General features: G+C 31.5%; 1 protein-coding gene across 1 annotated transcript; it reads right to left on the bottom strand.

Annotated features, from left to right (window-relative positions):
* Positions 1-1,964: 1,964 nt before the first annotated feature.
* On the bottom strand, positions 1,965-25,931 carry LOC105829446 (guanylate cyclase 32E). Its single transcript, XM_012668294.3, has 22 exons — positions 25,085-25,931; positions 14,248-14,456; positions 13,576-13,773; positions 13,151-13,273; positions 12,879-13,077; positions 12,264-12,341; positions 11,629-11,873; positions 10,996-11,141; positions 9,826-9,964; positions 9,377-9,467; positions 8,683-8,885; positions 8,000-8,290; positions 7,842-7,913; positions 6,498-6,663; positions 5,779-5,986; positions 5,556-5,690; positions 5,276-5,388; positions 5,024-5,181; positions 4,806-4,904; positions 4,501-4,645; positions 4,330-4,428; positions 1,965-4,099 (listed from the first exon to the last, which is right to left on the bottom strand). The coding sequence occupies exons 2-22, from the start codon at positions 14,437-14,439 to the stop codon at positions 3,318-3,320; spliced, it is 3,882 nt and encodes a 1,293-aa protein (XP_012523748.1). The 5' UTR covers positions 14,440-14,456; positions 25,085-25,931; the 3' UTR covers positions 1,965-3,317.
* Positions 25,932-27,687: the final 1,756 nt, after the last annotated feature.

Here is a 27,687-nt window from a genome sequence, read left to right as displayed (position 1 = left end):
TTTCCTTTGCGAATCGCGGTCATTCAAACATATTTGAAGTATCGACATATTCTATTATTTTTAGTCAAATTAGTTTTTAGATTAAACAGTGATATATTAAAATTAGCCGTTTGCTGAAAACGTACGCTTCAACGCGTCTTTAATACGGTTCTCTTTCAAGGTATAGACCTTGATCATAAGGTATAGATTTCAATCAAATTCGAACCTGCCGCGACCGTCTGCAAACGCACTTGCGGTAATTCGTGTAATAAATTTTAGAGTCAGTTTTGTATTTGCACGGCTCGTTTGCGAGTAGGCAAAGGCGGGACATGGCGTCGCCGGTTTTGTCGTCACGCGGCGTTCCCGCGATGTAATGAACCATGCAAACTGAAGTCAATATTTTCGGTTCGGCATTCCGTGATTGAATTCTCAAATTTATACAACGCATTACCACGAAGCGGGTCAGTACCATTGAGTCGTATAAAAACTTTTATTCTCGCGCGAGTTGTCAGATTAATCCACAAAAATGCGATTTAATTTATTCTACGTTTACAATATATAAGCAAGCACTATATTTCTTCCATGTAAATTTTTAAGATTATAATTTTAATGCATTTTTTGTGGGCCACAAAAAGATACATCGTAATAATATGAAGAATTAAATATATATTATGTATGTATTCTCGCGGGAAAAAATTGTTTCATATAAAAACATATATAAATTGTATATAAAATATGTCCATATATGTTTATATTAGTTTCTTTTCTTTTGTAGAATTTCTGTTTGATATAAAAAAAATAATTATGCTGAAAAGATAGAAACTAATTAAAAAGATACTTTTTGCATTACTTTTTTTAAAAAGCTAAGTATGAAAAATTGTCTATATATTATATAATCATCAATATATTCCGGAATATATATGATTATATACGGACAATTTTTCATACTTAGCTTTTTTAAAAGAAGCAATGCAAAAATTATTTTTTAAATTAGTTTCTATCTTTTCAGTATGACTATTACTTTTTTATATCAAACAGAAATTTTACAAAGAAAAGAAACTAATATTAACATTTCTGGACATATTTTATATATATTTATACGTTTTTATATAAAACATTTTTTTCCGTGTTGTTAACTGCTTGTTCTTTTGTATCTACTTTCTTTCACAAGACAAACTTCAATAGAAATCGCTATTAAAACAACGAGACAATGTGCAGTATAAAAAATGTAGGTAGAGAACATAACCCCTGGAAAATGATATCTCGACATACATTCACGTAAACAACGCAACATTTCAAATATATCCCACATAATATTCCCATATATATCCAATGTTCTAACAAAAGTTTAAACGCAAAACAAACATTTTTTCTAAAAATTTTTTTTAATTATATAAAAACGATGTCTTATAAAAGATTGATAAATAAAAATATTAAAAAGAAACAGTACAAATTCTTTTGCATATAAGTGCTTTATATTTGTTTCTCAGCAATAGTCCTAACTATAATAACGGATTGATTACAGAAATAATAAAAAAATTAGTTTGAGTTCCACATAATACCTTTACATTTATGCTTATCAAGCACATCAAGCAAATATTTAATTAATAGAAAATCTCATACTACAAAGTTTAAGAAGTGATCCTTAAGAATAGTGTTTGGCTTTGTGAAAGTCATTAACTTGTAATTATCGAGTTCCGAATTTGATTCCAACCAGCACGCATTTTCAAGAAACATTGGAATTCTACAAATATATCGTGCGTTTATCTTGTGTATTTGTTAAATTTTTATGCATGTGTGCACGTGGTAAATTTATTTTGCAAATAACTGAATGTTTTATCCAATATATTTTGTATGTATTACTTTTTAATTGTTTAGTAATAATAATTAATAATAATAAGTAATAATAATAAAGAAACGTCGCTAGTTACGCTAATTCTTTTTAATGTTATTTCTATTTTTATTGTTTCTTTTATTTTTTATTATTTAATTTGTAGATATTTATCATCTAATACGTTGTTAATCTAATACGTAAAAATGTTTGTAGCATATATATTTGTGTACGTATTTTTTCTCTCCCCCTCCCCCTTTTTTAGCGCAACAACTGTCGGCCTTCACTGGTGTTTTATTTGACTCGTGTGTTGCATCGACTTTAAGTCGCTTTTTTAAATATGTCGACTAATAGCCAGTTACATACGGATGTTGAAAGAAATAGAAGCATAGAAATATGCATTACATATGCATAACATCACGCTGACTCGCGCCAATCAGGTTTAATTAATTTCCTCAATAATAATAACGTAATGGATCTCTCTATAACGTTATCGCCGCCACTCTATCACGCATCGTTCGCGTGGGCCGGATTACGTCTGATGCCATTGCACTTACGTATGACGTCTGCACAAACTAAGACTCGCGTATTGTTAATGTGTAAACAATGACGGTTGAATTCAAGACGGATAATAAGATACATATTCTTTCCCGTTTTCTATCTATTTATCGTATAAAATTTATAAAAATAATTATTTAAGAATGAAAAAAGAAAAAGAAAACAGATTGAAACATAAAAATAAGATATTATTTTTTATTTTAATATGCGATAGTTAATATAGAAATTAAAGGTGTGCGGTTTGTTAATAATGAGTTTTATAAAAGTAAAATTACGTAAACTGTAATACTGTAATACTTTCTATTTCTTTTATTTTTTACAAATACGCACATTCATATTTTCTTGACATCCTTATTTTTTAAACATTCTAAAGAGAAATACAAAGAAATATATATCGAACATTGATAGATTATAATTCTAAAGAACATTTAGAAGTAGTGTGATAATATTTTTCACTTCTTAGTCTTAACGATTCGTTGAATCTTTTTAACGTTAGAAGAATTAGTTTTCTTTTATATAATATTTGGTAATGTGTTATGTGAAAGACAAATATGATAAATTAAAGACAAGAAATATGATATATTTAAAGTATCATTGACTAGACATTCATTTAAGAAGCACGAGCCTTTTACGATTGTCTATGCTAACGTAAGGAATACATTGTCGTAGTACGTCGGAAGACAAAACAAGATAGAAATATAATTGTTTCTGCTTTAGTTATAAATAATACGTTGATATCCGTGTAAAGTTTGTACGTACAGTACGTTTTGATACGTTGTGTAATGTAAGCGAAAAGTCTAAAAACTGTATCTAACTGACACAATATTAAGATTGGCAGATTTATGGATAAAAATCCGACGCTTGCAGGATTCTCGATTGTCAAGTTAGCCCCACAGATATATGTAGAATAAATTAATTTTTGCCATGCTTAATATCGTTAGTGTTGATCTTAAATCTTTGAATTCAAGCGATCATTCGGATAAGAAATCAGTGGTGTCATCGCGTCCCACCCATCGATTTCTTCGTTTGATTGCGCCGCTCTTTTTTGGGCGTTTAGCATCACCGTGCTTTGCTTGGGGCTGCTAGGTGCCGACCTGCAGGTAATTTGGAGTATCCCAGGTGTACCGAAGCGAAAGCTTTTAGCTCCAGGCCGCAGAAGGCACGACTCATTGCCAAATACTAAGTTGGTTTGAAGCAATGGTACGTTCTTGACATCCGGTGGCAATTCGTGCTCCACCAATTCCGGCTGAGTTTCCTGATCGCATAGTTTTTCGACGCAAGGACACGAATTGCTGGAGGATCGCCAGCTCTCCGTGCAGGCTGATCGTAACATGCAAGAAACCTTCATTTTGCACGGGCTATTGTCGACTATCGATTCTAGCTGGCTCATTCTGGAGCCCTTTTGATCGAGCTGATCTGAGCTGGCAAAACGCAAACGCTTCGGGGAGTCGCTGGAACATCTCGTGAAAATTGATCTGATGAGAGTCTTGTTCTTTAGAGAACTTCGAGGAACTAGAGGATCTGCCACGCTAGTACTCTTGCCATCGTTGCTTCGCTTACTCGCTCTTTCCTTGTTACGCTTACTCCGTAATATTGGATCTTCCCCGATAAGCCAATATGTTAGACGCTCGCCTTTACCCTTCATGTTGATCATTCCGCGTTCGACGAGGCTGAATCCTTTCAATTGATCCAGCAGCTGTTTCGTCTCACTGCTGCAGTGAATTTTCAGCGCTACAAAGAGATAAGATCAAATTTATATTAAGAACTGTGACGTGTTTTAATAAAATAATTCCTACTTAGACGGGATATGTAGGTATTAAAATTTATAGTTTTATAATTATTCATACTCATTTGTACATTTACATTTGTACATTCGCTCAATCCTTTATTAAATATACTTGAGTACATATACGTACGTTTTTTTTTTTTTTTTTAAGAAATAATTAAGAAATAATACTAACGTAACCCAGTGGACTCCATACGACTGGCCGTGTTCACTGTATCACCGAACAGGCAGTATCGTGGCATTTTCAGTCCAACAACGCCAGCACATACTGGACCTATTAAAAGATTATTATTATTATCATTATTTATTTTCTCTTATTAAAATTCTTTTCTGTTTTATAGCCTACCGGAATGTATTCCTATGCGAAGTTGAAGTTTATCAAGCGGCCTGTGACGAATAGTAAACTGCTTAATAGCATCTAGAAGACACAATGACATGCTTGCTATTTCACCAGCATGCTGAATACCGTTTCTTATTGGCAGACCGCTCACCTAGAAAATAAAAATTCGGTTAAGATAAGAAGATCAAAACGACAAAATGATTTAATAGTTTTTTTATAACACAATTTGCAATTTTGCAATTTATTTTTTTATTACAAAATAACATTTTAAATTATTTTTCATAATACGCAAACAATTTCGTAATACTCACCACCATGTAAGCATCCCCTATGGTCTCGACCTTATAAACGTCATAGTTTTCTATCGTCGAATCAAAGCATGTGTAGAGATCATTTAGAAAATCAACCACCTGGAGAAACAAAGTAGTATAATATATATGTTAATAAATAGTTATTTTTGTAAGAAAAATAAATCCAGTTTATAGTAGCAATTAATAACACAAGTTTATTGTTATATAAAAATTCTCACTTGCAACGGCGTGCTTTCTGCAGACATAGCCGTGAAACCAACAATGTCGCTGAAATAAATTGTTACACAGTCGAAGCTTTCAGCCTCTACTTTGCCCCTTTGTCCCTTTTTCAGTTGTTCAGCCACGTAACGCGGTAACATTTCGTGTAATAGTGCGTCTGAAAGAAATATCAGGCTTGTAAATCGTTTAGTCTTACTTCAGACAACAATAAGATAATAGAAGAATAGAGTTTTTTTTATTAATTAACTAACCAGTTTTCTTCTTCTCTTCAGTTAATTGATCTGTCCGTTCGTCAACGAGTGCTTCAAGATTATTTGCATATTTTTCCATCATCGCCATCATGTTGTCGAAGATATTCGCTTTCCTGTAATTCAAAAAATCATGTGTTTATTATAATGCAAACTATTACACTAAAAACAGGATCTAATTCAAATTCTTGATAACATTGCTTTCGCTGATGCGGATTAATTACATACGTCAAACTAACAAAATATTATTTTATATACATATAATAATATTAGGAAAACTCACATGCCCTTTCGCAGTGGTCTTAATTTATGTCTTATCATCTTAAAATCTGGACGTAATTCCGGATTCTCAGTCCAGCATTCCAGCAAACAATCACGAACAAAATCAAAAGTGTTTTCCAATTGATCCAACGGTGGTCTGTTATTATTTCGCAAAATAAAAAGAGTAAAAACTTTTAACTCTTTTAAATTAAAATTTTTCTTCTATATATAATTAAATTGCTTACCTAAATGGTGATAATCCAGAATCTCTCACAATTACTTTCTTTAATATTTCCGCAGCTGATAATTCTGTAGTACCGAACGGTCCGTGTCGTCCTTGAAGTTCATACAATACTATGGCAAACGAATAAACATCCCCTCGCTGAAAATCACGAACAGTTGGCTCTCCGAAGCGAGAAGAGCGTAATAATTCCGGCGCTTTATATAATAATGCTAAAAAGAAATCAATTATATTTATTTAGACTTATGTATCTTCGCAATTATTATGATGAACATTACTAAATTTGCTTTTTTTATTTATTGGAAAGCTTATTAGAAAAAATAGTAAAATATCTTTCGTAAAAATATCTAAAAATTTAACTAATTACAGAAAATAAATTCTGAAAATATAATTCTGAAAATAATTTTAGACCAAAATAATTATGTAAAACATTTGACTTGATTGCTAGAATGTCAAGACTTTTTACAGTATTACTCGTCATGTTAGAATATCCTACATATTAAGTTTGATATAATAAAATTATTTTTAGATTTGTATTCGGTTTAATTTTTAGATACTTTAACAAAACCATTTTTTCTATGTATATATCTTTCAATTTAAACTAAAAATTGTGAAAAACAGAAAAACTGTTAAAGCTATAAGATATAAATTAATTATAAGATTCGCATAAGTAGGTACGGTATATAGAATCAAATATAAAAATTATTATTTCTTTGAACTTACCGTGATATTTTTTTATGACCTCGGAGGGATCACATTCCGCATCTCGCTTGAATTCGTGGAGACCGAAATCTGTCAATTTTACGACCCATCGTGAATCAACCAGGCAATTTGATGTGCTGAGAGATCCGTGATATTTTATGACTGATTCGTGAAGATATATCATACCCTAAAAAGACAGCGTGAAATTAGATTTCTCGGAGACGCAATTAATAAAATAGAGCCTGCACTGTCGAATATGTATTATTATCACATTTACATCAACAGTTTCCAGATATGCAAAAATATGCAGATATCAAAAAAGTTCTTCGTTCTGCATTATCGAGAATCATATGCGTTCGTTCTTATTAGCGATTCAATCTAGAACTTCTCACTGTTTTTTATATAGTTTTTCATATTATTTCTCTAAAAGTTGCATAAACAAAAAACTAATTCGGTTAAAAAATGTGTTAAAATTAAATCAAATTTAGTTGAAAGTTAATTTAAAAAAATGTTATTTACTGATATTAAATTACAATGTCATAGTTTTTAAATTAATACTTTTGCCCCTTACTTTACGACTTCAAATCCTACAACATATCTCGAATATTTTCATCTAACGGTGATCGTGAATAGCAAAATTCTTATCATCGAAATGTATCGTCATCGCAAATACCTTCACCGAGTGCAACCCTCCATTCTTTCCCCCGCGCCATTGAATCTTTCAGTAACATGTCCCGGACATCATCTAATGACAATCTTGAAGATTCTTTTCACCAGATGTGACGTCACCAAATGTATTACCAAATAATACAATCTTCTTTTCCCCGCACAATCGAACCCCTCAGTAATATGACGTGACCAGGAATACGTCGTGTCCTCCCTTTTCCCTTATTTCTCGCTCATCAATTATGTACTTTCCGTAGCTAAACTTACACTCTTTCCTCCTTTTCATTTTTTGTTGTTCCATGAATTAAATATAATCCAATTAGCTATTTACTTTTTTATCTCATTTGTGTGAAATTTTTTTAAGCCAAGGTTAGAAAATTAAAGTCGTTAAATGAAAAGAGAAGACTTCCAGATGTTGGCAATTATTATATATTGCTATGAAAGTACTTTAAAAGTTTCAACGTGCTCTTATTCAGAGTTCAAAAGTGGAACGAAGTTCTGCGAACGAATTTAAGGAAGAACAAGTTTCGAAATTGTTTTTCTCATTTTTAGTTACTGATCTTTTATCTAGTAGCAACTAAATTGCAGGAAAAAAATCTAATACTATATCAAAAAATAAAATCATTACTTTTTATTAAGCAAATTCTTTCTTTTAGAGTAAATTTAATATAAAAATAAGAAGAAATTTATTGAACTTACTCTAATGATGTCGCCGACGAGAGATGCCATAAACATATTATCGAGTTTTATGTCTTCGTTCTCCAGTATATCCTGAAAAAATATTTATAAAATTGTGAAATTATTAAAATTAACAATAATACAATAATATTTAAAGATTTAATCGGTAAACAACTAACCTTGAGACTACCACGTGGACAATATTCGACGATAACGCATATATTAGGCGGATCGGTGCATGCACCGATAAACGAATTCAAGTTATCGTGTCGTAAATCGCGCATTATTTTTAATTCTTTTTTCATTTCTCGCGTTATCTCAATTGATTTCTTTCTGACTTTCTTGACAGCAAAAATTCGCCCTTTATATACTCCGATTTCTGTGTAAATCGTAGAATATCGGAAGTCCGCGTCTGGATTAGAACTTAGTGACACTTGACTAGTTCGCACTATGGGTTGCGTCGTTGATGACTTTTTACGAGTAAGAAACATACATATATGTTATGTTTATACATTCTATGTAATTGTGTTTAAAAATATTGATCGTAAAATAAAAGATTTATTTTAAATTATTATTTTATTACAATTAAAAAAAACTTTATATTGAAAAATTTATCATAACTTTGCATTTTAAAATTTGACCATAATTAAATTTTATATGATTTATAAAATATTAAACGATAAAATATCTTATAGATTTACCTCGTGCAAAATACAAACAAATATAATTGTGTATCTAATTAAAGAAAATTATGAAAACATATTTAAAAATAAATAAAATAAAAATAAAATATGAAACAAATACGAAAGAAATAAAGATTATCTCAAAAATAGCGGTAGTAATATGACAAACAAGTAGTTACCTTGGAATTGCATTTGGCAGGTATTTCATCAGTTCCCATTGTTTCATCTTTTTCTTTAATTTGAATATCCTTGTAGTTAATTTTCCACAATAAACTATCTAACTCTTGCTCATATTTCCAATTTCTGTAAAGAATTAGAACAACCGCTGCAACAATAAACAGCAATGCGCCGGCGATGCCTCCAATGATTTCGCCAGTATAAGCTATAAATAAACATTAACTATTATTAAGAAAAATTGTTATATAATTTACATTGATTTACACACACACACACACACACACACACACACACACACACACACACACACACACACACACACACACACACACACACACACGCACACGCACAAATAAATTTAATTTAATTTTTTTTTAATATTTTACATTTTTAATATTATTTTAAAAACAAAATATTTAAATATTCTCATATAAAAAGATAATACTAATAATATATAACGTATAACAATATTAGTACATTAATTCTTCCGATCGGTATATTATACATTTAAACGTATCAATGAATTAAAATTATAATTTATGTGACCTAAGAATTAAATTAATAGAAGAATTATATTCATCACTGAGATCCAATGCAGACCGTAGGCGATCTACTTAATTCATTAATAATAATATAATTTTAAAAAATGTAGATGTATTAATAACAACTAAATAAATTTACGAATATCTTACTCACAATTACATTTTTCACCGTGATATCCACAATAAGGTTCTGCAACTGGTGGTCCATGCCCAATCCATGATATTTCTTTGGTTAATCGAAGTTTCTAAACATCAATATTGGAAATTATGTAAGAATCTAATTTAAAATAATTTAAATTATAATTATAACAGATAATCTAAAAATAAATTTTCAGAAAACAAGAAGATAATATATTTATTTTCTTCTTGTTTTCAAATCATAAATCGAAAATTAGTAATTATATCAAAGATTTAATATTCATATGAAGAAAAACATATCTTAAAACATAATGATTACAACCATTTGAAGTATACTTTATACATTTAATAATATCAAATTTGTAGCACAGCACACATAATAAATTAACATAAAATTAATATAAAAAATATTTTTTTGTTTTAAACATAAGTTGACATGTTATATGCAGCAAAAACAATACTTACTGGTAAATTTGTTCTTTGTCCATTTCGAACGAAATATCCAATCGGATAGAGTCCGTAGCCTCTCGCAGGTCGATGATCCAATGCAATCAATGTGTAATTACCTTGGGCATCTGCATTTTCATCCATGTATACCATATATCTACAAAATTAGTTAGGCACGTAACATATGAGTTCCATTAAGTTTATTTATGCTCGATTTAATTGATTAGATAGAATAGCTGTGCATTACAAGATAACTCTGATATCTACTTGATATTTGTAACATGATATTTGTAATTGTCATTAACCCCTTCGATACATCCAGAATTTAACGTTGTTTGTGTCCGTATAAGCAAAAGAAAATATTTTAATTTTGTGTTCTACAATTCAAAAAATCCTTAAGTATTAATCTTTATAAAAATTGGACCAGTCAATCAAGAAAAAATGATATCATATGAAGTCAATACCCACACAGACACACAAATATATTCTGTGCCTTATGATATCAATGCAGTCGAAAGAGTTAAGGAAATGACATGTTAACAAAATGATTTTATTAATTATAAATACAAAAATATTATTAAAAATACTACATTATTTAATATTTATTACAAATTTTTTTGTAAGTATTTTTTGTTACAAAAGGAATGTAATTTCTTCATGCAGCAAATTCGATATTTAAATACACGCCACACAGTTTTATTCAAAAGTCCGTAAAAAAGATGCAAACGTAGTCTGATGAGCGATTGAAACATTTTTCGGAACGGTTACTTTCATCTCATCTTTATAAAACGAGGAACATTCTTTTTTAATCATCAGGTGAATCTTTTCCTTCCGACGTGGTCTCGCCTGTCGAGATAGACGCATAATAATTCCGCCTTAATCGCCAAACCGCAAATCTTAGCGTGGCGGATGATAAATCGTTTAGCTTCTGACTTCGATGACCTCGTTACGGTATGCAAACGGTAATTACTTCTCTGAAAATACATCGCGGGAGCACGCGTACGCATGTAAGATCTCTCTCTCTCTCTCTCTCTCTCTCTCTCTCTCTTTCTCGGTCGGTTCTTTTGGTGAGAAATTACTGGGTGACGTTCTCCATGCGAGGTATCGGATTTGCATGTCGTAAAATGTTACGATGTACAACGAACGATCGCACTTACGCCTTTATTTCATATTTTTTTATGTACGTACCCCATAGCGCTTTGATAATGAACACCATGTAACGCCGACACCATCTCCCGACCGTTTCGGGGGTCTCGGTTCTCATCGAGCGCACGCAGCAGCGATCTCTCGTAAAGACGCACCGCGTCATACAGGTACGCTGTCTCCGGCACGATCTGCCTTATAACATGAAGTAACGATTATGCTTCGGAATTGGAGGTGATTGCAGCGGAAGGGCCGTCCGCGCGATTCATACAAAAGATATCGCGGCCCGGATTACATGAATTGACGAGCCGTCGTAAAGAAAACATAATGATAGGACTAACGAATGTGATAATTTTGCGGATGCTCGCGACCGATTCGTAGCATACAAAGCGGGTTATTATTCATAATTCTGTTCCAAAACAGAAATCGGTGATACTGATGACCTATTATGCATAATTGAGTATACGGTATGCAATTTAATGACATTTTCTGTTAAGAAGAAAATATGTAGAAAAAATGAAAAATAATTCCAAGCAGTTTCCCAAAATATTACGAAGATAAAAGGTGTTTTGAAGTTAAAATCTAATTCTAAAAAAGATCAAGTTTTATATTGTGATTATCTTGAAATTCGGAGAGACGTGATACGTCCCCAAGATTTTCATAATCTCTAATAGTCACCTGAACTATTCCTCCGACGTTTGCCAACGGATTCGTAAAGTTGAACGGAGGCTTTTGTCTGTACTCGTTGACAAGTCGAGTGAAATTCATGAGATTGATTGGGGCGGACGCAACGATACTGAAGTAGCTGCGGTATGCGTTTACAATTGACAGATCTGTCTCCGTTTGTAGTAATCCGTGAAGATATTTGTTTGGATGTTCCTCATCGTACTGCTCGATGTCAACACCGACAACCCAATATTCGCCTGCACCATAAAATTAGCTAAATTAGCTCATTTAAGGAAGATAAATGATATGCACGCGCGCGAGGGAGAAGGGGAAATAGTTGTAAAATTATACGAAGGATTATATATACTTGTATTATACTTATGTACATACTCCGTGATATTTATAATAAATCCAATTAAAAACTAGAATGTTTTAATAATTAAGTACGGCAGAAACAATCTTTTAAAAAATACAACACATTTTTGGATTATTTTATTTTTATTTAATTAAATTATTTTGATAAAAAGTTTAAGAACATGAGTAAGTTAGATTTTCTATATTGTGATATCGCCTTTAAAATTAAAGCTATAACTAATGACACTTACTCTTCGATATATGTACCTGATTATTTTACAGCAAATTTATACCTTTTTCTAAGAGGTTCATTTCGTCCAGGGCCGTCAAGAGACCGATGTGTTCGTAATAATAACCCAGTACAACGTAAACTGAAACATGTATACATTATTTGCATTAAGAAAAATTGCATTATAGTTAAAACTCTCTTTTCCGGTTTCTAATCTGCCTTGTGCGCTTTATCGAATCGTGATTATTAAAATCGGTCACGTTCAGATGTTTATTTTTAGAACTCTAGTTTAAATAGATGCGTAACTAATGAGACGAGTAGTATGCAGTCTATATTCATATATCCGGGACACGTGTAGTATGCGGGTTGTTTTCTATGCAGATTTTACTCCATCGTATCGCGATATAAAACAAGGTACTGAAATGCGGGTATTTTATTTTGGATCGCGCGTAAGCAAATTGATTAGGAAAAGACATACGTTATCGATGGAATTAAATTTTTGAATTAGAAACGGAAGTCTGTATGAAAGAGGCATTGACGTAAAAAAAAGAAGTTGTTTACTTGGAAATAAATTGTTATAACGGTAAAAAATGTGTTATATGAGTTATGATCTGTTTTTGATAAATATAATAATAACGTACAAGGAATTGTTGAGGAAATAAACATTCTTATTACTCACTTCGCGTATCTCGATACGTGTCTCGCACATGTTCGTGGAAAGGATTTTTCATGTGCGTTTCATCAAAGTAAGGTTCACTCCACGTGCGATGATAATTTACGGTAATTCCAGCCGCTTCGAAAGACGCTAGAATTGTTGCCGCAACCGTAGACATTTTGTTGAAGTTGAACATTGTTGAATTCATATGCATAAAAGTTACCTAGACAAAACGTTTAAAAAATATACATCAGATAAATAGATAAGCTCATCAGAATAAATTATAAAATACTTACTTTAGTCCAGTTAAATGCTAAAAGCACTGAAACAACGGATTTTGAGATCTGCGTGTCAGGTGGCCGCGTTCTTGCAAATGTCGAAAACTCCTTCTTGTTCGATGTTTCGTTATGTGTGCAAAACTAAAAAATATTCAATAAAACTTTTATCTTTGCTTTATTTAATTGTACGCACGCTGTCAGTGCAAGCACAATACAGCGCGCTTGCACTGACTACGTTCGTATTGCAAATATATCTAGAATTTATTTTGTCGTATTGGTCTGCTGCTCCAAATTCGAGAGTATAAGCAGTAGCAGATGATATCAAAGCAAACGAGAAACAATTGCGAAGAACATTAGAAACTATTTGTGTCATGATATATTAACATTGATATATTTAACGATGATTTATTTTATAACAAATATTAAAATTAAAAATTATTTACATAAGATATCATAAAAATGTTGAATGCAGCCGCCATTCTGCCTTCATGAATGCACGTCTCCTGAGGGCCTATGTATGCACTAACGTTTTTTGCCCACAAATCCGCTGTCATTAGAATGCTGGTCTCCTCCTCGCCAAAAGTTTCAGCTACCAGGAAATCCAAATTATGCCCTCGTCTACCAAGCTCGCCGGCATTTATCTGTGTTTCAAACAAATCTCATTTTCAAGGAGAACATTTCAGAGAGAAAGATTGAGAAGAGTACTGAAAAATACTACATTTTATTTAGTAATGCTTATCAAAAAAGTCTGCTTATGTAAGTCATTTCTTAAAATTTAGTAAAATCTTTTTTAAGCCTCAAAAAGTTTTTCAAAAGTCTAACATATTCTATCCAAAAATAACGATATAATTTACAAAAATTGGAAACATTATTTTAACCTCAAGCCATTCTAGTTTTGTATAATCAAATATTGTTAAATCGTATAATCGTATTTCTGCCATGATTGGATTGCTGAATTTAATTATCCATTTCCGAAGTACTAAGTAATTACCGTTTTTGTGTTACAGTAGAAAAAAAGAGAGCAAGAGAGAGAGAGAGAGAGAGAGAGAGAGAGAATATGATGAAGAATCAGTAGAAAAGATTATATATATATATGAGTGTGTGTGTATACTCACCTCCTCCACGGCGAGAGTGATAGCGCCAGAAATCTGAAAACCGGGACGCTGATATTCAAGGTCCTTAGAACGTCGTTTGGAGCCGGTAATGTACCCCAGAGTGAATGTCTCGGCATCGACGCGCTTATCATCGAGTAAAACGTGGATCACCGTCAGAAACAGACACGTCCTTTCCACATTTGTCAGTAGCATGCCCAGTTATACAGAGCCTTCACATAAGAAAGCATAACAGTATGATCAATATATCGCACAAGTTCAAATTTCACAAACTACTAATCTAGTACTATTATTATAGTATTGAAGAATATTTATCAAAAACTGCTTCCGTCGTGAAATTTTTATTTAACATTTCTATGTAAGTATACATTATACGACTAGATATACATCGAGATGATGAGTGATTTTGATTTCTGTAAGCGGATGCTCAAGAGATAAAGAAACCAAATTTTAATTAAATGTACTTTTACACTTATATACTTATGTTTCACGTTCTGTTTATATGAATATCTTGATCATAATATTTTAAAACAGATAATCAAAAAAATACAGATAATATGTAACTTTTATTCTATTTTAAAATAAATGAAATTTATTTTTATTTTAATGCATTTATAACAATATGTGTTATTGTTGCATAATATTATGTGTATAAAATATAAAATAAATGTATGCAGTAAATATTACTCGTGATAATTATATGTGCAATAACAGTGTAATAATATCAGAGTATAACAGAAGAGTTAAAATATTGTAATTTCAAGATTAAATTTATATTTTCGTCTTTGATCCAATAATTTATTTTTATAATTACATAAAACAATAAAAGGCTTGTACTGTTATACACAGAATAAATTGAATAGAGGTTTGTTTGTTTTTCATCGACTAGATTTATCGGTAAGAGCATGAGTTCGCAGATGGATGCCTGTAATGTGCGTAATGGATAAAACTAGTAAGCTCCGCGGGAACGTAATAAACTCCATCAATCTCCCATGGTGTACCTAACTTCCTTTTCGTCGATACTTTTTCTGCACTTTTGTCCACAAACTTTTTTTCTTGCACATGGTGATGTCATTTGTGTATGTGAAAGATCAGTTACCTATATAAAAACGAAGTCGTTCACTCTTATAAACATTATATAATTACTTTTTTCTATTTTTACAATATTTTATATAAATTTTGTAATAAATTAAACTGTTAAAATCTTTTGTTTTATTTCGGAGAAAAATATTGCAGATAATAACTTTTATGACATGCATTTCTTAGCTTATAATAAATACGGCCATTCACTAAGTTCCGACACGCAATCGCTTTCTTTTAAAACGGTGACGAAAAATCGTAACGAAGTACTTCGAAGTTTATTGCTGGTCACGGAGGCTCATAAATGTCCCCGAAAAAATTATACCCCGTGCTTGACGGCACGTGACGATATATCGCGGTACTTGCGAGAACCGGGGACTCTAACTTCAGAAGGATCGTCGACGTTGGCGTGACGATATCTGTACCGCTAGATCGACTTTCGCCAGCTCTCGGAAGTCCGTACACGTTGAAGCTTGTTCTCCGGCTCATTATATTAATAGCGGTCTATTTATAATAATACGCCAAAACCGCAGGGTCGTTAGACAAAACGCGTCTAAGGTGGTCTCCGCGAGATGTTGCGTAACGGCCTCAAGGACGCGGCATCGCTACAAAGAGAGTCAAAGGATTTTTACGACAAAAGATTTAATTTGTGGTCAGTTGCAAAAAAAAAGAATCTCTATCTCTGGTCTCTAAATCGCAATCAGTGGATATTCACTGATTTGCGGTAGCATACTTTCTAAATTACAATCAGTAAAATATCAATAAAATCAATAAAAATATACTAATTTCAGTGATATACTTATAACGTGTCAACCAGTGAAATAAATACACTGATCTTTCAGTGATTATACACTAATTCTGAAGTAAAAATCATTAATAGTCGGTAAATACTTATTAATTATCACAATTACAAATATACCACTGCAAATCAGTAAAAATACACTGATTGCAATTTAGAGAGTCCTTATGATAATCAATGAACATTTACTGTCCAATAATCAGTAAATGATTATAAGTATATCACTGAAAGTCAACGTATTTTCACTGATCATAATTTAGAGCGTCATTGAGTTACACTGATTTATTGATAATCCTTTGGTGCGGCTCTCGGTTTGCGACATATGTAAATGAATTTTCTGCGATCGTTTATATACGGTTCTTATGGAAGTTCTCTTCACTGATTCGCCAATTTCACTGTTTCCTGCCAGCGAAAAAATACACATAACAAAACGCATGGACAAACATCACGCGAGGTGGAAGATAATTCGAGCGAAAAGTGTAGGTCGCGACACGCGGCCACGTGTTTGTCCAAAGGCAGCGAACCAATTAACCCCGACGGACTCATTTTTTTAAATTGCCCATTGCGTCGCTTTCACTGTTTATGAGTGTCCATGTTCGAGAGCTGTAAATTATAATAAAGAAAGGAATGTAATTGCCTGCTTTTTTGAGCCATTTATCACATTTGATAAGGGATTGCTAGTATTGAACAATAATTGATAGCATTGCAAATAAAATTGCATTAGCGATTTAATATATTAAACTTTTTACATCCTATTATATAAAGTGTAAATTACAATCTCTAAATTACTGCAATCAGTTAAAAATCAGTGAAATCAGTAAAAATACACTGATTTTTAGTGGTATACTTATTGCTTGTCAATCAATGAAATAAATCTTTCAATGATTATACACTAAATAACAATCACTAAAATATAGAGAATACTCACTAATTATCGCAACTATAAATATAACACTATAAATCAGTGATAATACACTGATTGCAAATTAGAGAGTAACAAAAAGTTGTACAATCAAAATTTAAATGCACATTCCTTACGCTTAAGAAATATAAAAACACATCATTTTGATAAAAAAGTTTTTTCTATAAAAGAAACCAATTTTTTATTCAAATTCTTTATTCAAATTTTTTTTTCATTCTGCTTGATATACATATTTTGATTCCACTTGATATAAATCTTTTGATTGGTTTTTTACCCCTTGGATTCTGATTATACTGATTCATTTATTTGAATAAATTTTTTTAGCATTTTTCTTACAGAAAAGCGCTTCATGAGATTTTAAAGCATATTACTTTACGTCCTCGATTGCTTATGTTTATGGGTGACAAACTGCAAATCCATCATCGTTTAATCTTAAGACCTGCCGACTCTTGACAGTCAATTCGCGTCTCTGTCAAAACGCAGTACAGCCAATTCGCATACTCGATTGCAATGCAATCGACGCATTAACAAGTTGACGCGGTTACTGAATTAATATGGTTAACGGATCACGGATACCACTTTACTTTTTCGAGTTTATCCGATAAAGATATGCAACCAGGGGATTTATTCATCAATCTTATTAGCATCAATCACACAATTTTTAAACTGACGCGTTAATGTCTTTTTACTTTAATTAAATAATCATATCTCAGTCTTATTCAGATAAAAGAAAGTTATAATATTTAATACTTTATCTTATGTTCCATAATTAACATTTGATTTAAAATTAATCAAATAGATTTTTATATTTATTTTTTACATAAATTACATTTTTAAGATATCTATTTTGTACACTTGTTTTTAATATTTTAAATTTAAAAAATAGAAATAAAATTATAGAAACAAAAGAAAAAAAAGAAACAAAATTTGAATAAAACTTGCGTGTAAGAAATTTGCTTAAATAAAGTCTGTATTATCGCGAAAATATTAATAGTGTATCACTGAGCATTATTGCTTAGTCAGTAAATTAAATATGTGCAATATTATCACACTATCCAATTCCTTGCTGTAATTAACATATTTACAAGAACGTATTCAACCTATTGACTCAGATTATATTAATTTTACTCTTTGATCGGACCGGACTAAACTTATTTCATATTGCGTTTAAAATTGAATTATTAATTGTTTCTATAACACACTCGATGCCCATTTTATCAAGTGTATTCATAATTAATGAGATACACTTGGCTACCACGTGTATTCACAATTAATGAAATACATATCTCAATCCAGTAAGCACATAAAATTATTATATATATTATTATTATTATATTTAGTAATATTCAGTAACGCTTTCACACACACACACACACACACACACACACACACACGCGTCGTATCTAATGTTACGTATAATATCAATATGTCTAAACTTTGGAGAGATAATGGAGGTAATTTTTAAAACATTTCAACAAAGTTTTGCAAAATACTGTATCACATAATCTTTTTGAAATTTATATAATATTGTTTTAAAACATTTTTAAAAATGCACATAAAATTAACGTTTTTAAACAATAATTTAATATTCTTTACTTACTAAGAATGATTGGAATGTTGGACACATTAAAATATATTTGTTTCTATCGTATTACAATTTATTTATCGCGACAAATAAATTATCTCGCATCATTTATCACATTAATGGATCATCGGATATAAGATCAAATATAAGATGGCCGTTAAATTTAGTTAATAGATTAAGTGTTACATTCTAGATAGCATATTCTAAGCAGTAAGACAATTGTTTTTGAGAGAAAGGCAGTGGATCCGCGCCTTTCACATCTACTTATCTACAAAAATAAAATCGCTTTTAATTTAGTGTTCTCCGTGGTGTAAAATAAGTTGTACATACACGCGTCGATAAACGTCAGTACACGTATTTACGTATCGAGTCACGAATGCTCCAGGGTTAAACCGCCAGAACAGAGAAACTTGCCCGGAGGGTGACCACGCGGTGAGAGAATTTCAACTGCGATTTACATTTTGTTGCGAAACCAGAGGACGACAACGCAACAATCCGTTAGCAATCGCGCCTGGATATCCCCCCGGGCCGACATTTTGACAGCGAACCCAACAGCGCGCAAAACTTGTGACGCTAATTACGGTTGACTAATCTGATCATCAAGAATTTTTTTTCATTTTGCTTTGACATGCCCCATTATATTGCCCCAGAGAAAAAAAAATGAGATAGAGAAAGGTTCGAATTTCAAACTCGATTGATCCTGACTCATGGTTACGAATCTCGTTTCGGATTTGTCATTTGTGACTTACAATCGCAGCTTTTTGCCATTAGAGTTGGAAAATTTATGGACTTTTTACGTGATATGATAAAGTGACAGAACATATAACAGCACGACAAATTATTATCAAAATTGGTTTTGTCAATAATGATGTTTGAGAGAGTAAGCGAATGTCATCTACAGAGATATTTAAAGAGCTTAATTATGTTTGTAAACCAAAGAAAATATAATATTTTAATGTTTGCTAATTTCTTGTAATTATTTTATGGCTGATAATTATAATAAAGTATAATATTCGTTAGTATACTATAAATTTACTTTTTTTTTTGTTTAATGAGTATTCCGTACAATTTTCTTTGTTTCTTCTTCTTTTTCATATAAATCTTTATGTGCGTAATATAAATGATTGTTATCATTATATTATAATATTATTGTTTTAATACAATTCATCCTTGTTACCGTTATTAAAGAATAAATATCTTCTGCAGAATGCAATTGATAAGTACTTTTACCATGCGACAAACTTATATTCATTGATTCGAGAATATGTCTACGTTCGATAAACAAATCAAATCAACGAGCGAGATTATTAATTCTAATTTACGTGTTAATTAATTTCTACATTTAGATCTAAAAAACTAAATGCAAGACTTAATCAGTAATTTTTTATTATAATGAGAATAGCTATGAATAAATCTATAAAATTCTTTCTAAATAAAAATTAGCACAAGGACTTTTTTGCAACAATATAAGTGTGATTAAGACTATATTATGCTTATCTTTTTTTACCGATGCAAAAGAAATCGTAAAAGCATATGAAGATCGAGGTCATAAACGAAATAATATTATAAGGCTGCAAAAGAGTAAATTTATTACGCCACTGAACAATCGTCGGTCCCATTCATCTTGTTAATTTGGCGACGCATCAAGCAGAGTTAATCGTGGATCCACAAGTGATCTGCACGCTATGCCTGCAATTTAAGACCGCTTTGTATGTGGCTAACGAACCGCTCATTAGCAAAAACGAGCGATTAAGTAACCGAAAAGGTGCACGAGAAAAATGGCAGATGAAACGTTGAGCATTACAACTTTTATTGGCAAAATACCACTATAACTTCTTGCTCGATATAAAGAAGTTCAATATAAAGACTATTCTTTAATAATAGCAAACGATAAAATTTGTGCAATTGTCGAACATTATTTATAAGAAGAAATCTATTCCGCGTTATTTATTATCTTTTAAATCACAAAACAATAAACATAATCTTATAATAAGTTTATTGTAAGATACAAATAATTTTTAAGATTATTTATTTATTTATGTAAAAGACATAGAAAACTCTAATTATATAATCGCCGAGCTTTAATTTTTCTAAATCTTACAAATATAATTATAAACTAGTAATAAATAATTGAAACCAAATTAAGTAAATGTTGAACAAATTCACAATAGGCACGTGCAACCTGTGATATTCTAATCGGTCATTTCCGTTTGACCTAAATGAGTTTTCAGCGATTATTTTATGTCGTAGAATTGCAAATAAACATTCTTCCTGTTCCTATAAGATTATCAGAAACGTACCTCGCCGATAAATATATAGATCCGCATAATTTTATTTTATTTTAATTATATTTGAGTACTCCTTACGGCAATTTTGTTTTATTAATACAGGCAATAGATGCATAAATTTTTTAAAGATTTAATAAAAAATATTTTGTTTTGTAACATAAAATAATTTTTTTAACAACAGCTAAGTGAAAAGTTTATTTCTCGTACTAAGCAAAAAATTGTTAAACAGTTTCTAAATAATCAATAATATTTTACAATATTTCTTTAGATAATTTAAAACTCAATATACCCTCCAGAGGATTAATAATATTCTGCAATGTTCAAATATTATAAAAATTTTAAAGTCATTTTGGAAGAATGCTTTCAAAAATTTCTAAAACAATCAGGCCACGGTATGTAAAAGTCAAGAGAGAGAAAGTAATGTAGCGTGTGTTGTGCGTTTTTATTCTAATTCTTCCATCGAACGCCTTAGGTCATTTACGTTACAATTCGCCATAGGCACTTATACCCCACACGCACATATGCAGCCTCTCTATTACATTATGTAGAACGCATGTAGAATGCACTATTGGCTACACTATATTTAGCTTTTCGAAAGGGAAGAAGAAATCGAGCGTGAGATGCATCATAATTTTTCTATCACGCACGATTGTTGATAATCGGCAATAATTGTTTCTTGGACGACCAATTACTTCTTGATTGTCTCGATGTTTACATTGACTATACACCCAAATGAAATGCAAATTTCTTGTTATACATATATGTGAAATAGTAAAAGTATGCATGCAAAAAGAAAAGACACAAAAGAACAAAGATTAAGCAACATTAGACGTGATTGTGTCGCAACCCTGATTTGCATTTGAAGCGTGCTTAGGCATGTAATGTACTCTATATGCGTTTGCACGATAAAAATTTATGGCCTTTGCGGAAAGAGACACGGGATGTAAAGGAAAACTTATGCAACCCTATTAGTTGCGTGTACCAGATTTTATAACGTTGCATCGGAGGAATAGAGAGATTGACGTCAGTCGAGAAAAAAATGAGACTTTTTTTCTTTTTTCTGCCTTTCAGTCGTATTCAGACAAAAATCGTTCGAGAGAACGATTCATCAGCATATAAGACTCGCGCACATCGTCGCGTTTTTTTTTTTCGCAATAGAAAGTTTGTTTCTCTAGCGATATCGAACTCTTCGCTCGATTGTGTCTTGCGCAAGACAATAAAGCCGCAAACTTTCTTCATAACACAAATACCGAGAAGTACGAAGACTGTAATGTAGAAATGCGTATCAGCAAAAGAATACTTTGTCTCTGTACATCTTGTGTAACTTTCGTAGTAAAATATCCATAATCCATATATTTCATGCAATTGTAACGAGTGACATAATAATGGACAACTTCGAAGAAAAGGAAGAAAAGAAATGGAGGGGAAGAAGAATTCTCTACGGTCACGCCTGATCGGACGGTGCACCGATTGTTATAGGAAACGAATGATGGTTCTCGACAGCGATGATGCGGTGACTCACCACTACCATGACTACTGGCTTTCAAGAAAGGTGATCTCGAATCTGTGTCACATAGAATGTTACATAGAGAATTTTAGACACGCCTCTACATGTTGCGTCAACGTCACATAACAGTTACGTTCACCGGGCCTTCAATCTCAGCTTGGCGTTCAGATTTTCTAATCAGTCTCAACCGATCTATCCAACCAAATAATAAATTAATGTCGGCATTGTTAACGATATCGCCATGGGAATATCTTAACATGCGGCTTGTCGTAAACGCGTAAATGACTCTTTGCGTTCGATAACATGTGCCTCTTGCAAAACGTTTACATCCCAATTACGTCATATGACAATTATAATTGAGTAGATGCATAAGATAATGTAATAGTTTTGCGATACGTGGCTGTTAACATGACAGTTATTGTCTGTAAATGGTAGTGCATTAATTGTCGGTGAAGATTAAGACTATATATACACATAGCGTTAATTTAATGACCATCATCCCTTGGGAAAAGGCTTAAATTACTTTAGATAAATCTTTTATATATACCTTAAATTACCTAAAAATTACCTACAAATTTCTTCAGTAAACTTCTAGATTTGTAAGATAATTTTAAAAACTTTAACTTTATTTAAAGTAAATTTTCCTAAGGAATAATTCACATAAAAAGAGAGTTATAGAAATAAAATTGTTTATTTTGAATACACCTGCCAATTATAGCGCTCACGTATTTAATATATAATTATTTTAACAATAAAATTTATAAAGAATGTAATATTTGTTTTCCTTCTAAGAACTCTATCTTAATCAATAAAAATACTTATTATATAAAAAATAATTCAAAAATTAAATTTAAGCCATCTAAATTCAATTTTTGATCCAATAAATTTTGGATAAATATTTGGAAAATTTACGGATACTTGTCTACATTTATAAAATTTATTGGTCTAAATTCATTCCACGAATACTATACATCACATTGTATTGAGTTGGACCATATCACGAAACTCATCTCTCGTATTCTAAACTCAATTAACGCCGACTTAAGTACTCGCTGCTCGGTTTTCAACCTACATATTAAAGAACTATTTAAAATTCCAATCGAAATTATTCCGAAGGAAACACAATAGAAATCTGGAGAATAAGATCAATCAAGGTCCTTTCCGACTAGTTCCGTAATACGTGCTCCAAATTCAGGCGCTTAATGAAAATTCATCGCATCCCTCGCCCTTCATTAATACATTGTACGTCAATCCGTCATACATTCCAACATGTTCAAGGATGATAAACGAAATTTGAATACAATCGTTCTCGCGTTTAACATGTCAGATTTGCAAATCTGATATTTGCTATAAAAAGAAATCTTTATCACCAATATTAAAACTAAACTGTAATCTATCTTGTATACAAAAGACAAAGAAGGAGCTCCAAATCTATATATTGATAAAATAAAATAATATAATACAGATACTTTATTATAAAGAGTCTTGCAAGGTAAAATAATTTATATGTAAACTTGCAAAAAAAGCAGTATCAAACATTAAATTAAAGCTAATATATTTTATTTAACAATTATAGTTTTAACAAGTTATATTCTTGTTTGTAAATAAAACAAAGATAAACCTGCTTCAATCTTTTTTAAAGAATTTAATAATCTTAAATTTCAGCAAAATATTACATTTTTATTTTAATATTATAATAGTCATCTAGAGAACACAATATGATTATTTTGATAATAATAGAGTCAAAAAAATTTTAATTTTTAAAAATATTGTTATGTTCAATTCAATATTTTTTTCTCTTAATTTAAAAAAATTATTACTAACTAATAAAATTTTTTTTTCTTAATAAAATTTTACAAAATTCTTGATGTAAGCAAATTATATTTATCTTTTTAATGCTATGCAATCTTATTTTAATATTTTAAAAGTAAAAATATTCTCGAAACAAGAAGTTTTACTGTGTGTATTTTCATAAAATATAAAAAATTTGTTATCTTGTTTCAGATATTTTTGTAATGTTAAGTGGCACATAGAAAAATGCAAACTTATGTTTTCTTATGCATTACTAGCCTCGCCGTTTAGCACATGTGAGGATTTAGCATCGTAATTCATTTGTTTACTTTTTCATTGAGCACGTGACACTACTATTTTTTTAAGACTCATTCACAAGCCTTCAAGTACTTTGCACCGTGTAATACGTATCCCCGATCTCTTTTTTGGCATCATTCGCCAGATCGTCGTTTACCTATTTCTCTTTCTCGCGCATCGTCAAACCGCTGGCTCTCACGTTTTGATATCTTCGAACTATTTTAACGTTTCTAGGCGAATCGTAAAATGTATTCCCAGCTTTTCCGTGAGGAAAGTGGACTAGGTAAACGTGAACGACCGCATTTTACTTAGTTTACAACTAGCAAAATTGATAAATCCATTTTGTTCTCGAAAAATTTTTTTGATTGAAGATTTTAACTATAACACAATATAATTAGCAATTTAGCGTAAAAATTTTTAAAGTAGAAAAATTAGAAATAAATCTTATTTATTTATGACGAATAAAAAGGCAGACGACTATTATTTTTATATAGATAAAGGGATTTACGTTTTGTTTATAATTAAACTTTTCTGAAAATTTTTAATTATACTATACAATAGATATACTTACCTCTTTCGTCGTATTTTTTCGCGACCAAATTCGCGAGTGCACAAAAAAATGTTCAAAGCGTCTTTACTTCGGAATTACTCGCTTTGAAAGACGCTCTTCGTTTTATTTGCTTTGACGCTTTTAAAGGTGAACAGGTGATCGAAACAACAATGAGATTCAGGAAAAGGAATTCTTTTATGCTTAGTTTTTACACTGTATAATTTTTCAGTAAGTCGTCTATTTTTTTTTAAATCTAAGACGCGATTGGAAGATTAAAAGATTAAAAGATTAAAAGATTAATTTTTAATTTTGTCGATTTTGCAAAATGCACGAAGATAAACAGAGATATGGATCCTCCGAATAAAGACCCGATAGAAATGCGAGTCTACTATTGATTCGTAAGATTCGAGAGTGAACCCGGATGCCCGAAACCGCGTCTTAGCCGCCAAGAACAACGGTCGACAGTGATCGCAGACGCGCGCGGCCAGACTGAGTCCTCTTAGTTCGTCCTCCTTCCCTCGCGCCTCGCACGTTGCCGGTCGTCGTCACTGTCGCCGTTATCGTCGTCATCGTCGTCGTCGTCGTGGTTCCATTCACACTCTTCCGACGTTCCGAAATCGTCCCCAAGGCGCATGAGCGCAAGATTCACGTATAAGTGAGGTCTAGGAAGGGAGCTCCGTGGGGTTTACCCTGCTCCGTTTTAGGCTGTAACGTACGGCGGCGCCTCTTTTTGCGGTGAAGGAGTGCGTTCGCACGTGAACAGAATGATACGGTCGCAGCAAGACGGTGAATCGTGGTAAGTTATCTTTCAGCTGCACCGTGCCGACGTAAGCATTCTACGTGATATTAGGAATCAGCTTCACACTCGGGAATACGAAAAAAATGAAAAATCGAAAATACAATTCAATAATATCGCATTTATATTTAAATATCTATTGTATGATAATAATTATATTTTATATATCATATACATTGAGAAAAGTATCTGGTGAAATCAACCAGAATTCTGGTGAATAATCGTGTGATCAGATTTCTGGTTAATCTCACCAGATTTTTTTTTCAGTGTAGCCAGAATTCTGGTTAATCTTATCAGAATTTAAATAATCTTACCAGAATTCAGATTCAGCTTACTAAACCGTATAGTTAATAATTGTGTAACCAGAATTCTGGTTAATCTCATCAGATATTTTTATAATAACTTACACAAATGGAAAAATTTAATGATATAATAGATAAAGGATTTTAGATAAAGGACTACTTTAGATAAAGGATGTTTGAGGTGTATGATGATTTTCCACCGAGTAATAAAACTATGCTGCCTCGCGGCAATACAAAAGACTTCTCGGCAAGGTCTAGCTCATTTTTGTCACCGAGATATAAACGATCGAATATACATGACAGCAAAACGAAAGAACGACGGAATCGAGCACGACGTGACGTCTTCGTAAGCAGCCAATCCCTAAAGAGAGCCACCCTTTGCTGACGCGGACGTAACATTGCCCTACTCTCAAGCTTGAATGGCACCCTTCATATTTCTTGGTATCACGGAATCGACGATAAAAAGTCCCGAACGCATACAAAACATCGCATAAAACGTAATAAGGGGACAGATTCACTTGGGTAAAGATTGCCTTCTTTCGACATAAGCTCCTGCATGTATGTCAGATGATTTTTGATAAACTAGAATACAAATCACTATTTAAATGCAAACAAAAATTCTAAATATATATTTTTTTTAATATATCCGCAATTATTTTGATCTAAGTAATTTAATTATTTGAAGTGCTTTGCATCAGATTTCATTAAATGATTTATCGACTTACTCAAACTTAGATATTTTAAAAGAAGGAAGAACAATAAAAGAAAAAATAGAATCGATATAATGTTGTTACGTCCGTAAAGTCTTTTTCCTTTATATGAAGTAGATTGATAAAAACTAATAATTTTAAAAGAAAGCTTAAATATAAATCCTGACTATTTTCCCTACACATCAATATGTTAAACAAAGCGCGGAAAATCTTGGCTATCAGTAAAAATATACTGACTTTTAGTAATATACTTATCTTATATATTATATATCTTAATTAAATAAATGTACAAATCTTTCAGTAAAAATATACTAATTTAAAATCACAGAAAAACAATAAATACTTTCTAATTATCACAGTAATAAATATGCCACTGCAAATCAGTGCGTATATATATATATATATAATAGATTGTCATTTAGAGATTAGCATCTCCTTAATAGTCAATAAATCAATCGTGCCTCTTTTCGCAAGTTTCATATATGCAAATGAGTATTAATCTCTATCAGATTATATTTTATTCTATTTTATCCCAGGCACGGTAATATCTTAATATGTTATATTTTAACAAATTCAAATTTTTGTTGTAAAATATAACACATTTATGCATATAAAAATACACATAGAACTGCGTATCAGCAATTTCTAGAAAGGAGATTTTCCTCAGGTGATAACAAATGTTCTGAAAAATGGAGAATTAACGTACTCGTTTTCAAAAGGAGGAAGCATGACAAAATTTCCGGCGACAGGCTATTTGTCATGCAACATTTCGTGCTAAAGTCACCGAAACAAATTTGAAACCACGAACGGATCAGA

The sequence above is a fragment of the Monomorium pharaonis genome, chromosome 2, assembly GCF_013373865.1.
Source record: "Monomorium pharaonis isolate MP-MQ-018 chromosome 2, ASM1337386v2, whole genome shotgun sequence".
NCBI lineage: Eukaryota > Metazoa > Arthropoda > Insecta > Hymenoptera > Formicidae > Monomorium > Monomorium pharaonis.
Note: the sequence above shows the minus strand (reverse complement) of the source record. Positions and strands in the feature narration are given on the sequence as shown.